Raw genomic sequence first — 14,276 nt, 5'->3', positions numbered from 1 at the left:
TTCTGGGCTTGGTCCTCTCGGGAATAAATTTAAACTTATAGGTTGGGACAAGATATATGATTGGAATGTAAGCCTCTCATGCATTTACAATATCCTAACTAATTCTTTGGTGGATACCATACGGATATAGATAAAAATGATTGTGATACCCTCAAAACAATTATTTTTATTATTTATCTAAAAAAATCTTTAAAAATTTTTGAGAAGGAGAAGAGGGGTGGTGGGGGCTTGGCATCGGCCATGATCACTACCGTGAGTTCTCCAGCAGACCCAACGGGCCTGCCGCCCTCTTCACATCCTTTGATAGCAAATTCATAAATTCAAAGTAAAGACATGAGTCCTTTTGCAAATATTATCCCACTCCACTATAAATAATACCCCAACTAGGGTTGGCTCCTTAATCCGATTTTATCCCTATCTTATTATCATCACCAAACATGGATTTAGAACTTTATGCTGCGTTTGGTTTGTAAATAACATTTTAAAATTATATTTTGGTTTTGAAAAAGAGTGGTATAAATGATTATGTATGGGGCTCGTCGTTTGACTTTGTATGAATTATGTGATTTTGATTTTGAAAAAGAGTGGTATAAATGGGGCCCACCTTTTGACCTTGTATGAGTTATTTTGTTTGTTATTGGTAGAATTAAGTTAAAGTAAAATTTTAAAATCTCACTTTGAATCCAAACGAAGCATTAGAAATCTCATCCTACCTCTTATTCTAACCACCAAACACATCCACAAGTATAATAATTATAGAACTTATAGGGACAAATTGTATGAAAGTATGATACATATATATATATATAACGTTGCGAGCGCTTTTAGTCCTTGTTTCTTTAATCAAAATCATATATACATCGCAAAGCAATGGGGTTTTAAAGTATAAACTTATGTCCACATCAAAACCACTTAATACGATTATACAATTCAAAAGTATAATATCGTTATTCGTTGATACGGTTTTTTTTTTTTACACCATTCACTTCCATAGTGAATATATTGATTGATTTCTACATTACTCATTGATAATTTTACAATATTAATCATAATATTTACACTAGTACGGCCCATAGTCGTCCTAGATCGGCTTGTGGACTGGGGGCCCATATTTGACGAGCCCAGGCCTTGGAGAGCTCTTTATGGGCCGCCGCTGGTCCGTTTGCTCCCCACCGGCCGCTGGCGAGAAAGCCCCCCAGCCAGCCCGGTCTTCGTCCTCGTCCACGCAGCTCGAGCTCGAAAACGCCCTTCCGGTGAACGTCAGACTCGCCCGTAACTCACTCTTCTTGCTGCTCAGCTCGGCATCTCCGCCTCACCAATCCGATCGGAATCCGGAGGCTCTGGCCGCACAAGGTCCAAACTTCACCGTCCCTTGCCGCTGTCCTCGCACCTGTGTAGGTTCGGACTCATCTCAGCTCGATCTTTGGGCTCTGATGAACTGCGACCTGGTTTCTGCGATTTCGAGGCATCGATTCACATGATTCTTTTCCGTTTGCAGACGTTTCCGATTCACTTTCTATCGAGTTGAAGTTCATTCTTTTCCAGCTTAGTGGGAAGTGTTTGGAAGAATCGGTTTTTCTGATAATGCTTTAGTCTTTGCATTTGACTACGGTAGGGCATGTGGGGTAGAGTGATTGTCAGCTATGGCGTCGTATTGGCAACTGCAATTCAGTTTAGGAAGTGGCTTCTTGTTTCGGTTTGCTTGCTTCTTGCTTCTTAATCTTGGCGTGTCATGTTATTGGATTGCCTGACAAGGCATTCTTCAAGATTGGTGTTGTCATAGGTTGAAGCTCCATTGTCAAGTTCTGAAGATCTTTCACCTTTGTGAGAGTTGGATTAGTTGATGTCTCTGTAAAATCATTGATGTATTTATGATGGGCAGATAGAAAAAGTGATGCACAGGATGTACTGCCTTTTATTTGCTTATGAAATGCATCATCCACATGAAGCCAAATTGCTGTTATTGGAATGCGTTCTTAAAACTAAGGGAGTTGATGATAGTACAATTTTCCTCTTGCGGGTTTTCTCAATCAGTGGATTGTATGTGTGCCATTCACCTACTATAAGTAGTAATACTCATAACTATTATTATGCAATGGTTGTCTTTGGCTGCTCATTTTATTCGTTTACGAATTTTCAGGTGAGACCCATGGCAGAACAATTGCCAGGTGAAGGTTCCTCCAGTAGAAACACTGTTTCTGGAGAAAGTTCAGATACAAATCTTGAGCTCAATGTTAAAACGCTAGATTCACGGATATTCCATTTTCAAGTGGATAAAAGTGTAAGCAAAAACGAACCATTTATCGTCTTTTGCATAATTCGAGGGTTAATGCTGTAGGAGTGTTTATGCATTTCGAGATTTCCACTTCATAAGCTATTTATGTTTCTCATGATAATCAGTAACCATAATGTAAGATATGTAATCATATAATTGTTTGATCAATGTATGCCATGAGTTACTTAATCCTTGAGCTCACCATTTGTTTTTTCTGTTATCCTTGAGCTGTTTCTGCCTTAGCTTGGGATAATTCTTTCCTTATGATTTATTTCAGATGCGAGTTTCAGCTTTCAAAGAGAAAATCGCTAATGACATTGGTGTCTCAGCTGGTCAGCAGCGGCTTATTTTTCGGGGAAAGGTTCTGAAGGATGATCATCTTCTTTCTCAGTATCGTATCCTACTTTACATTTGCTGACTTCCATTTCATCCATATCTAGATTGATAGCGGTGTTCCTGCGTTTGAACTTGTAGTGGCTGTTGAGGCAGTCGTATATAACTGTATATGTAATGTTTAGATTCATTTAGTTTTAAATAGTAATTTTTCCTGGATATAATGTGGTTGCACAGTTTAGCTCATCACCTGAAATTCTATGCCGGTTTTTTGGACGTAAATATTATGCAATTGCTTGCTTCATGATGGTAAATCTTTATGTGACGAGCTATGTTTTTTTTGGGTGATAAACTGACTTCAAATCATTCCTTTGAGGATTACTTGTCTTCTAAATGTAGTATTTGCGAACACTTAGGTCAGCAATGTGCTAATGGAATAAAATGGAAGTACCATTCTGTATGTAAAGGTGTTTCTAGATGTTAGGTACCTTAACATTTTCTAGATGTGGAAAATGGTGACACGTTGCATTTAGTTGAAAGGCAACCCACACAGCCTCAACCTTCATCTGGTTCTGGAAGTGGTGAAACAACCAGCAATTTTGGTACTCGAGGTATTTATTCTTCTGACTAGTTGCTTATATGGTATACCTATGTAAATGAATAATGAGAAAGCATATTACTAAAATGTTTAGTGCTTTGGTTATTCTAAAATGTAGTATTTGCCAGTATTTCTTTGTTTAAAAATGCAAATTGGATCGTGATCAGTATATTTCGGATGATGAGGATATATTAAATTGCTATTTTGTCGGTCAATATTTTCTTAAGTGATTGTGATACTATATTGTTTATTTTAGCAATGGTCCTGTCCACGTTGTTTCAAGTCAGAGGTAATCAAAGCTTTGTGGGGGATATAATTTTGACTGGTTGGGTGAATATAAGCTTCTTACTTAGAGGACCTACATATAAGTGTGCAATATAAATTTATGTTATTCCTGATACTGTACTGACATGGTAGTATCATTAAATAAAACTCAGTGATTGCAATATGACTTTCTGTTATTCCTGACACTGTACTGACATGGTAGTGGTGTTAAAATTTCTCAGTGAATGATGCAAATCCTGGAGCCCCTCGTGGCCGTGTTGGGCAAATTTCCCACAGTGTAGTTCTTGGGACTTTCAATGTTGGGGAGCAGGGTGAAGGCATTGTACCAGACATTTCTCGGGTATGTTGCTCTCCTGTTCTCTTTTGGCTAGATATGGGGTCTCAAGCTTGGTTCTTTTACTCATTCTTATTATACACGGACGTAACTAAATGGGGTTCACAACCTACTTTCTGCAACTATTACATATTTCTTTCCTACTGCAGGTTATAGGCACTGTTCTGAATTCAATTGGACTTGGCAATCTGGGTCAGGTTAATGTTGGTGGAAATGGGCAGCCCCCAGTTATGGTACGTAATTTTTCTTTTAGCTCACTTGCTTTGATTCTCAAGTTTCTCTTAGCTGTGGGAAACTTGCAATGCCAAATTTATTAATAACATGGATAATTTTTGGGCTTTTCATTTGAGGGTGATGGGTGAGAAAACTAGTTCTCAGTAGTAGCCATTTCACAGATTGTTATTTCTGACTTCCATGTTTCCGAATAGGAAGAATCTTTCTTGTTTGTACTGTGTCTATGTTAAGCTGCATTTCTATCTTGTTGAAGTGAGAATGAGAACTAATAAAACTGAATGGAAAATTTTCCAGTGGATTTTTACTGTTATTTTCATCACAATAACTATTTTAAAAGTCTTTGTTCAGAGCTGCTTGTTGCAGCTATGACAAGTAGATATAGTTGGTCTGGTGATCATCACACTCATACAAATGACTGGCAATTTGAGCTTTTAAATTTCCTCCAGTCAAAATAGAGAAAGAATTTGAAGAGCGATGACAATTTTTTTTCCTACAACATTTACAGCTAAATATTCCTAGTCAAGGTCCTCAAGGAAATGTAATGGAGGGTTCGCAAGGTAATGTCAGTGGTCAGACCCAGGCTGGAAGTCAGCCATCGTCTGGACTGGCAATTCCCAATACATCCGTTCAATCTTTGCCTCAAGTTGTGCAAATTCCCCTTGCAGCAGCAGCAATACCTGTACCTTCACTCCATGCGGTAGTGATATATTTTGTTTCCAGTTAGACAGTCAATATTTTGGTGGGAACAACTCTTTGATGTCTCTGCTTACTATTTCAGCCAATCCCAGATTCTTTGAACACACTTTTGGAATTCATGAATCGCATGGAGCAGGCACTCTCCCATAATGGTAAATACTACGAAAAGCTGTCCCTTGTTAATTAGTTGTCTGAAAATTCTGCCTCCTAAAATTAACTCTTCTGCTTTGCTCAGGTAATCAGCAGAATCCATCATCAACCAGATCAGTGGAGTTGCCTTCAAGTGCTCGTGGCTTGCCCTCTCCTGAAGCATTGGGTATAGTTCTTCGCCATGCAGAGCGGCTTCTCAGTGGTCAGGCAGTTGCTGCATTATCTGTGAGCACCTCTAGAAATCCTCTGCTCATACTTGGCTATTAGTTATAGTTAAATTATCTACTCGTGAAGTACCCCCTTGATGCTGGAGGAACAATCGTATGGTTGGTTACTGTTGGGATTGTTGAAGATTGTTAACAGGGAGTAATATCAGTAAAGAGATACTTAAGAGTGGCTCTAGAGAACTCCCTGAACAAGAGCTTGGCATTTTTAATTCTGTGACAATTCTATGACAGTTTTGCTCAGAAATTAAAAGCTCAGAGATTTCTGAAAATATCTAGAGGTTTTTACTGTGTATTGCGGCACATTTTCTTTGACAATTCTATCCCAATTTTTTTTATCAATAAACTGGGCACCGGCCATGTGATATGAAACTCTTGTACTTCTTGGTACCGTAAGTGACATAGATTATTAAGTGGTAGGCACCTTGATTCATGTGATACTTGATTAGGATTGCTGTTGATCATCTTGTGGTTATCTGATTGGGGTATTTGTAATGCTTTGTAGCATATTGCAGGGCGGTTGGAGCAAGAGGGAGCATCTTCTGATCCTGCCATAAGGAGCCAAATTCAGGCAGAAGCATCTCAAACTGGCATTGCAATGCAACATTTAGGAGCTCTATTTTTGGAACTGGGTCGCACAATATTGACTCTGCGTGTGGGACAGTCACCTGTACGTGTCATCATTTTTGTGCTTTCTTAAATTTCTTCACATAGGATCCTAAATTTTTTTGCTTCTACTTTTAGGGAGAATCTTTTGTAAATGCTGGACCTGCAGTGTACATCTCTCCTTCAGGGCCCAATCCCATCATGGTCCAGGTTCGTAGTCTCACAGCTATCGGATTCTACTTGTTTATTACTTTTAAGCTTAAAAATTTATTGGTGGACATCATGTTTATCTGAAAACACTGAGCTGTTCTTGTTGTATAATGTGCCTTTTCAAAGTTGGTCTAGATATATTTTAAAGGTTGCAAGAAACAATTTGCTACTCAAAAGATGGTGGAAGCTTGAGCAATAGAAAGAATAGAAAATCTTTAGCTCAAGCTATCACACACGTTTTGGTTGAGAATGATGCCAGAGAATCTTTTAATTTATCACTAAAAAAAATCTTTTTATTTGTCATTGGTGCTGGTGTACGGGATTGATCTGTCTCCATTATTCATTCATATTCATAATAAGAATAAAGAATGTGTGGTATATTAAGTTTCTTCTTTTGGCATGAGATTGGTTCTATAGTGTCGAGAATGTTTTCTCAAATATTCTTTGATGTGCCCAGCCTTTCCCCCTCCAGAGCAACTCCCTTTTTGGGGGCTCAGTTCCTCCAGTAAACCCAGTGGCTTTTGGTCCTGTTGGTGTTGGGAACCCACCTAGGCACGTAAACATCCATATACATGCCGGTAAGGTCATTTTAATAATAAGCGTATTCAAATATATTGGGAATTTGTACAACGGTATGACTTAACATATTTGTGCTCTCGAATGCTGTCGAGCAGGAGGCACCTCTCTTGCTCCCATTGTTTCAGCTGCTGGTGGCAGGTTAAGCACAGGGGATGGAGCTCAAGGTGAACGTGGAGATTCTAATAGCTCGCGGGATTCAGGAACTGCAACCCCCTTGAGAACTGTCGTTGCAGCAACTGTACCTGCACGTCCTAGCAGTGTCCCTAGTTCCACTGCCTCACAATCAATTCCTGTCTCAGGAACACAGTCACATCCTGAAATTGCCGATCCTCTTTCATCTGTTGTAGCTCAAATTAATTCCCAGATTAGAAGCTTGGTTGCCAACGTTCAAGAAGGAAACCAAGCCCCATCAGGTAGCTATACCCTATCATTATTCAAAGTTAATACACGATGAATTCTCATTTTATTCATTATTCTTTGGGTAATCCACATTGGCAATGTGTTGTGGGTAGTTGAACAAGCTGTCGTATGCTTAACCAGGTCAAGCAGCAACAACTATTGGATCTGCTTCTGCTCATGAACAGCCTAATGTGGTGGCAGCAGGTGCAGGCTCGGGGCCCACTCATTCCTCGTCTGAGTCCACGCTTGATTTCGCAGATAAGGTATGTGAACATTTTTTCTTTACTCCAGTATACTTTATCATTAAGGGGTATTCTTATTTTATTTTATTTTATTTTTTTCTTTAAAAAAAAATACTGTTCAGCCTCGGGCTGAAAGTTCAAGAGCTATTAATTTAGAGGATTCAAGAGATCATGAGACCTCTAGAGATGCAAGTGGTCCAAGTGGAGATGCAGTGCCTTCACAGAAGTCTGAAGGTGCCTCCAGCTCTAGTGGAAGCCATGATGCTCATGAGGGAACTAATAGCACTCCCCTGGGGTTAGGGCTTGGAGGTCTAGAGCGTAAGGTGAGATATAAATGTCCATTTTCAACCTGACACCAGGAATCTTATTATTTGCCTTCTTGTGGAATGTTTCTAAGGTTTGTGGTCTTAGCACCTGATTGATTTTTGAATGCTGAAACAGAAACGAGCCAAGCAACCAAAGCCACAGCCTAAAGGAGGTGATGGTGAGCCAACCAGTACTGTACCTGAGAAAACAAATGCCCAAACCAATGGGCAACAACTCTTGCAGTCTCTACTATCTCGTGGTCCTACTGCAGAAAGAACAAGTGCAAGCACACTCGGAACAGGATTCCCGTCTCCTGCTACAGGACAATCTACAAACAGTAATGCATCAACGGGAGGGCAAGTTTCTAATTCTCAGTTAGATGTGTCTGGGATGATGTCACAGGTTCTGCAGAGTCCTGCCCTGAATGGGCTCCTCTCGGGTGTTTCGGAGCAGACGGGGGTTGGGTCTCCTGATGTACTGAGAAACATGTTGCAACAGCTCACGCAGAGCCCCGTGATGATGAACACAGTGAGCAGAATTGCTCAACAGGTTGATTCCCAAGATATTGGGAGCATGTTTGCTGGTATGGGAGGAGGCCAAGGTGGTGGGGGCGGCGTGGATTTGTCAAGGATGGTCCAACAAATGATGCCGATGGTGTCTCAGGCCTTTGGTGGTGGACCCCCTGGCTCTGGATCGTTCCCTCCTGCTGCGGATCATGAGACAGAGAGGCAGCCCAGTGACCAGTGGCATGACTTTGAAGACAGGGCAAGTGATCGCATGGATCGGGTATAATTTAATCATTCAAATCCAATATGGAGAAGCAAAACCATTTTCAGTGTACTTTATAACTTGCTTCGTTATGCAAAATTGCTTGAGCTTTCCAAGCTTGAAATAACAGCTGACACCATTTCTTACCTTTTCTGTTGTAATTCAGGTTCAACTCGATAGCGTGGCCAGGCAAATCGAAAGCCTGAATCCACCTGAAGATGTCTTCCGTGCTATGGTAGAGAGTGCAGTTCAATCATCAGGTACTGGGAGTGGCTCCCAAGATATATTGGATGCACTTTGCAGTGATGAGGAGCTCGCCAACGTGAGTTCTGAAAAATTTCCCTCATCTCTTCTCATATTCTCTTTTAGCAAATCAAGCTGACCTTAGAGGCTCAACTAAGCAATCTGGGTTTATCATAACTCTCTGCATCTTCTTTGCAGGAATATGCAGACATGCTGAGTCGGGATTTGAGACGCAGGCTGCAGGGCGACTATCCGACCGACAACTGATGATAGCTCACTCATCTAATGTTACGAGGTCTGTTGTGGTTTGATGGCTTTTGTTGATGAAACATCAAAATGGGCTGCCTATAAATCTGTGATGAGGAAAGCTTGTACAAATTTATCTACTGGCTTGATGAGGTTATCGGTGGCATTAACAGAAAATAGATTACCGGTAAAAGGTTTATTCTATGGTAAAATTTGTTGACATACAAGGATTTTCATTGGTTTTCTGCCATATATGGGTTAGGGCATGTTCGATATGCAAGAACAGAAATGGGATTTAACGATCTGAACGTTCGTTGATTTTCTTTTGGTAACTTGTATGTGTCATTCTCGGATGTGATACGAACTTGTTATAGGTGGGGAGGTTGCGAGTGGAGACCCAAGAGACTTCTCTTGAAGTAGGATGGATGACTCCATCAGGATTAGATTTAGTCGCCGCGATTCGTCTACTGAGAATCGAATGGGACATCTATACGATTAGATTAATCACCACAGATAGTGATGGGGATAATAGCAATGCAAAGAGAGGGAGCTGGCGGGAACCGGTGGTGGATGTCGACAGAGATGGTGAACCGGCAGGGATAGGTTGCGAAACCGCAGGCCTACTGGTTTGGCTGCCTATGGCGAGCCATCCAAGGGCGGGGATTGATACTGCCTAGTCACTTTGGTCGGAGTAGGGACCGTGAAAGTCCCGATCAAAGCTGGATCTCGACCTGGCCCCAAGACCATGTTTGAGGTGGCTTCCAGCCACCCGTAATTCCTAATCCGCGAACATTTATGGAGATAAAAAATTTTCACGAATAAAATTGCCATCAATTATTTTAGAACAGATTTTAAAATCCAGGTATCGGGACAGTCACATCATCTTATTATTGGTAATCTGACTTATAATCGCGAACTTTCAAACGTTTCTTTTTCCTTGTTCTCACGAAACGTATATATATTCCTTTTTCATTTATTTTTTATTTACATGCTTTAAATTCTTAGGGTGCATAAATTAAAATTAAGTGCAAAAATTAAAAAGGAGGGAAAGTCAAAATGGAGTTTCTATGTAGCAACATCGGACGGTCCATAAAATTGAAACACAATTGAATGGTAGAATCGTAAGTTTTTATATAATAAAAATAATAGTGTTAAAATAATAATTTCGCACCTATCTATTTATAAACAATAACCATTATTAGGTTTAAAATTAAGTCTCAACATACATCTATACTATTATATGATACTAGAGTGAGACTTTCGTCTCACTTTTACCTTTCTAAAATATCCTTATTAAAAACGAACAAAACTTTGTTCTAACTATTTTGAGTCCACACTTAGCGCGGATGAAAGAGCTAATTCTTACTAATGCTCCTTAGAAATAAATATTATCATCTTTTTTATATTTTCCAACATTGATCTTGCATATAAAAATGTAAGGTCGGAGAAAATTATGAATTAATTTCTCACATATATATATATATTTTAATCATTGGCTCTATACAATAAGATTCAATCAATTTGCACCTAGATTGGATTAAAATAGTGAAAATATATTAGTTCAATATCCACGCAGTAGAATCGAGTTTGTACTCTGAACAACATCGCATTTATACTCACGTTTATTAAAATTAAGTTTATTTTTCGCAGTATGTAAAAGCGTAAAATCGTAATACTTGAAGAGTTAGAATCACAATCAAGCCAAAAAAAAAGAGAGAAATTTTTTGACAACAATGAAAAAAGGGTTAATTACATAATAATCCCCTTCTTTTTGCCAAATCACATAATAATCCTTTAAAAAGTAATTATTATTATTATTATGTTAAGAAAACTATAGGGATTGGATTCTCGCGGTTATTATTAGTCTGCAAATTGCAACGAACTTGGCGGGGTAGGGAGGCCGCGGGAAATGGAGGAGACCGCCGCGAAGCCCAGAAGAAGCGGCGGCGGCGGCCGCCAGTGTTGCATCTGCCACGAGAGGAGACCCGCTCTGAAACGACCTAAAACCCTAGAGCAGGTACACTTCCCTCCCCCTCTCCCATCATCTAGCTCGTTGAATTGAGCAGAACACTAGGACAGTGAGCGAGTCTGCTGATAATGGATAATCAGGATTCAGGAGGATTGCTGCTCATTGATTTTGATGTTTAGATTGCTAATTTTCTATTAAGATTGCACGAGAAGAGTTGTTGTATCAATAGGAGCACTGAAATGCTTGCCCTGAAGATATGCAGGGAGTGTTTCTATGCGGTGTTCGAGGAGGAGATCCATCAAGTAATTGTTGAGAACCAGTTGTTCAAGCCCGGGGAGCGCATCGGCATCGGTGCTTCCGGTGGTAAAGGTGGGTAAAACAGCTAATCTTCGATGCCTTCTGGTTCTTGTTGATTGCTGAAATTGAGGGCAATTGCTTTCGATGGATATTCCTGACGGTGTAGTATGTATTGGTTTTTAATGCTCGCATAACCTGAGACTGTGAGCGTATCATCACATAGCTTAGTAGGCGCGCAAATATCTTTAACCCCTACAGCAATGTGCGACTTTTGGCTGGGAGTTTCAGTGTGTGTTGGCTAATTTTTCTCTCCATCAGCCATGGCGTTTGAATTTTCTGATAGTCCTTGGAGTAGTGCTCAGTTGCATTTCAAGCGGGCTGTACTTTCTTTCCGACTGGTTTTTGAGATTTATGAGCATCGATGATGTATTTTTGTATATCGGATAGGTGAATATTATGACTGCAGTATTGTGAGCTATGATCTGCAACTGATGCTTAATTTGGTTTCTACGTTCTGTGTTAGTGAAATAGAGGTTCCAAATTTCCTGCAGATTCGACTGTCCTTGCCTATGTGTTGTCGGAGTTGAATAAGCGGCACAATTATGGTTTGGATCTCTTCCTCTTGTCTGTTGATGAAGGAATTACAGGATACCGGGATGATTCACTTGAAACTGTCAAAAGAAATGAAGTTCAGGTGAACTAGTTGTCATCCATTTTCCTACACTCATCTTAACAATTTTTCACGTTTCTTGTTCGTCACAGTTACCCCGTTAAAAAGCTTTGGGCTTATTTTCAACATTGTTCCCTTGTCTTTTAATTAGACATCTTATCATATAATTATGGTTAAATGTGTTGCCCTATTTCTGTTTTCAGTATGGATTGCCTCTCAAAATTGTTTCATACAAGGATCTCTATGGATGGACAATGGATGAAATAGTGAAGATGATTGGACTAAAGAATAATTGCACATTTTGTGGTGTCTTCCGCCGGCAGGTAAAATGATTTAGCTGGCTATTAGGTGTGCTTCAGGAATGCTTGTATCAAAACATGACGAGGTCATTTAGATATGCTGACTAGTACAATCATAAAACTCCAAAATAAGAAGAGAATCGCATGTGACTGGCATCTTGTGGGCAAAGCATTTGAAAATTAGCAACCTGGGATCGCCGCTCTTGACATAGATTTATTTAACATGCTTTATTTAGGCGACATGAATAATCTGTTACCTGTATCCGCTATTCTCTCTTGGTGGAGTCTTAAGCTGCTGACTTTTGCCGGTCAAATTTGGGGTAGTCATTCTTTTGGTAATTTAAATGAAATTTTGTTTTTGCTACCTTGGAAATTTTGTCCATTGAACCTCTGATCAGCTCTTCTCTAACGATGCATATTTCTTTGAGAGTTATCTTTTCTCTGTAAAATTTTGGGGTCAGATACTTAGAGAAGACAATATATGCATGATCTAATGGTTTGAAATTTTGTCTCTTCTATTTCACCTCTAAGGCCCTTGACCGAGGTGCTGCACTACTGAAAGTAGACAAGCTGGCCACTGGACATAATGCTGATGATATTGCTGAAACGGTTCTTTTGAACATATTACGAGGTGATATTGCTAGGTAAAATATTGGCCATTGAGCTCTTTCCCTTCAACTCATTAAGCTCTCTTTTTGCTATCATTTTGTAACTCAAGGAAATCCATTGCGTCATAACAGATTGAGCAGATGCACTTCCATAACAACAGGTGAGGATGGACCAATACCTAGATGCAAGCCTTTCAAGTACTCCTACGAGAAGGAGATTGTTATATATCCTTGTACTGAAATTATCGTGTTTGTTTTTCCTGTATTACATCTAGTCAACATGTTATTTTTTTAGTTGACATGTCATATGCCAGCCTTAACCATGTCTTCACGTATGCATATTTTAAGAAGCTGGATTACTTCTCTACTGAATGTAAGTATTTCTTTCCTTAAATATAATCTTATGTGTTTCAAACGTTCCTGTTTAATCATCTTGTATAATTTTTATGTTCACAGTGAGCGATGGACATTTTTATGTTGGGCAAATAGTCCATTCCCGTGAAATGTATCCGATCTGATTTTTGGCATGCTATAGAGTTGATTGATAGGTCTACTTCATGGTAATGCTAGGAAATATATTGGCTTGGAAATTAAGAGAGAAGATTACAGTCTTGCACAGTTGTTTGTTTCCTATGCTTTCTATGTCACTCCGGTGGTCCACCTTACATTACAATCTCATGTAGTTGAATGCTACTGCAGGCATCTATTCTCCTAATGCATATCGTGGTTTTGCTCGTGAGTTCATCAAGGATCTGGAAAGAATCAGGTTAGCTGTTCTTCTTTTCACCCCTCTCTCTCTCTCTCTCTATCTTATGGACTCATGGAGGAAGAGAAGCCTATCCTAGGCCCTTGTTAATAATACTAACAACCTTCATAAGCTCATACAAACCTAGCTTGACAAAATAGCACCACAAATTTGTTTCCACAGACCTAGAGCCATACTCGACATCATCAAGTCGGGGGAGGATTTTAGGATAGCCACGTCAACAAAAATGCCGGAGCAGGGAACCTGCGAACGCTGTGGCTACATTTCAAGCCAGGTAATTACTTGCCTCTACAGCTTTCTGAAATAATCACGAAACTTGCTACAGGCGTGATTCTTCCCTTTGCCGACGGAACTGAAGACTTTAGGTTTGAAGAGCTTTAATGATATCGAAAATTCATGTGCAGAAATGGTGCAAGGCCTGTGTTTTGCTGGAGGGGCTGAACAGGGGAATGCCAAAACTGGGGATAGGGAGGAGCCGAGGATTGAATAGCAACCAGATGAAGACCGACAAACCCACTAGCAGAACGAAGAGTATCGAGAGTAAGCAGTGTGGTAGTTTAGACTTTTAATTTTGGTTTTGAAATATCTGATGTACACTCTTGGGGCATTTACTATGTTCATGCCAAACACTTTCTTTTGTGACGGAAGGAACTCGATCACCGAGAAGGAAGATTTTGGAGATATGGTAGTTTAGACTTTTAAATTTGATTTTGAAATATCCGAATTACAGATTAACAATATCTTCTCTTTGCATGACTTGTGAAGTTAGTCTGCAGTAGTAGCCTTAGCTCTGCAATTCTCCAGTTTGTATACATACAAATTTCGCTATCTGCGGAAAGGGCAACAGCGTGCATTCAATTTCCAACTCTCTTTTTGAGTCTGAGCATATGAAATCGAGTTCTTCGAGCACACTTCTCGAACAATGCTGCTAGATCAAGT

The 14,276-nt window shown here is 39.8% G+C and overlaps 2 protein-coding genes across 8 annotated transcripts; both read left to right on the top strand.

Moving 5' to 3' along the window:
• Positions 1-1,190: 1,190 nt before the first annotated feature.
• Positions 1,191-9,046, top strand: LOC116214077 (ubiquitin-like domain-containing protein CIP73). 5 transcript variants are annotated; one of them, XM_031549334.1, is made up of 18 exons: positions 1,191-1,394; positions 2,141-2,281; positions 2,553-2,670; positions 3,112-3,219; positions 3,713-3,831; positions 3,975-4,058; positions 4,565-4,756; positions 4,838-4,907; positions 4,991-5,130; positions 5,635-5,799; positions 5,874-5,945; positions 6,418-6,523; positions 6,620-6,937; positions 7,065-7,186; positions 7,288-7,488; positions 7,607-8,257; positions 8,406-8,561; positions 8,681-9,046. In XM_031549334.1, exons 2-18 carry the CDS (start codon positions 2,150-2,152, stop codon positions 8,747-8,749), a joined length of 2,823 nt encoding a protein of 940 aa, XP_031405194.1. In that variant the 5' UTR covers positions 1,191-1,394; positions 2,141-2,149; the 3' UTR covers positions 8,750-9,046. The 5 variants fall into 5 exon arrangements, with proteins under 5 accessions (XP_031405194.1, XP_031405193.1, XP_031405196.1 ...); XM_031549333.1 differs by having other exon boundaries at positions 1,192-1,394; positions 6,403-6,523; XM_031549336.1 differs by having other exon boundaries at positions 1,217-1,353; positions 6,403-6,523.
• A 1,529-nt stretch (positions 9,047-10,575) lies between these two features.
• LOC116215653 (cytoplasmic tRNA 2-thiolation protein 1) lies at positions 10,576-14,175 on the top strand. 3 transcript variants are annotated; one of them, XM_031551450.1, is made up of 10 exons: positions 10,576-10,745; positions 10,952-11,066; positions 11,546-11,688; positions 11,868-11,987; positions 12,495-12,607; positions 12,704-12,796; positions 12,904-12,944; positions 13,271-13,337; positions 13,500-13,611; positions 13,742-14,175. In XM_031551450.1, the coding sequence occupies exons 1-10, from the start codon at positions 10,638-10,640 to the stop codon at positions 13,904-13,906; spliced, it is 1,077 nt and encodes a 358-aa protein (XP_031407310.1). In that variant the 5' UTR covers positions 10,576-10,637; the 3' UTR covers positions 13,907-14,175. The 3 variants fall into 3 exon arrangements, with proteins under 3 accessions (XP_031407310.1, XP_031407312.1, XP_031407311.1); XM_031551452.1 differs by having other exon boundaries at positions 10,590-10,745; positions 10,960-11,066; XM_031551451.1 differs by having other exon boundaries at positions 10,590-10,745; positions 10,960-11,066; positions 11,518-11,688.
• The last annotated feature ends 101 nt before the right edge of the window (positions 14,176-14,276 follow it).

Source organism: Punica granatum, chromosome 7 (assembly GCF_007655135.1).
Source record: "Punica granatum isolate Tunisia-2019 chromosome 7, ASM765513v2, whole genome shotgun sequence".
NCBI lineage: Eukaryota > Viridiplantae > Streptophyta > Magnoliopsida > Myrtales > Lythraceae > Punica > Punica granatum.
Note: the sequence above shows the minus strand (reverse complement) of the source record. Positions and strands in the feature narration are given on the sequence as shown.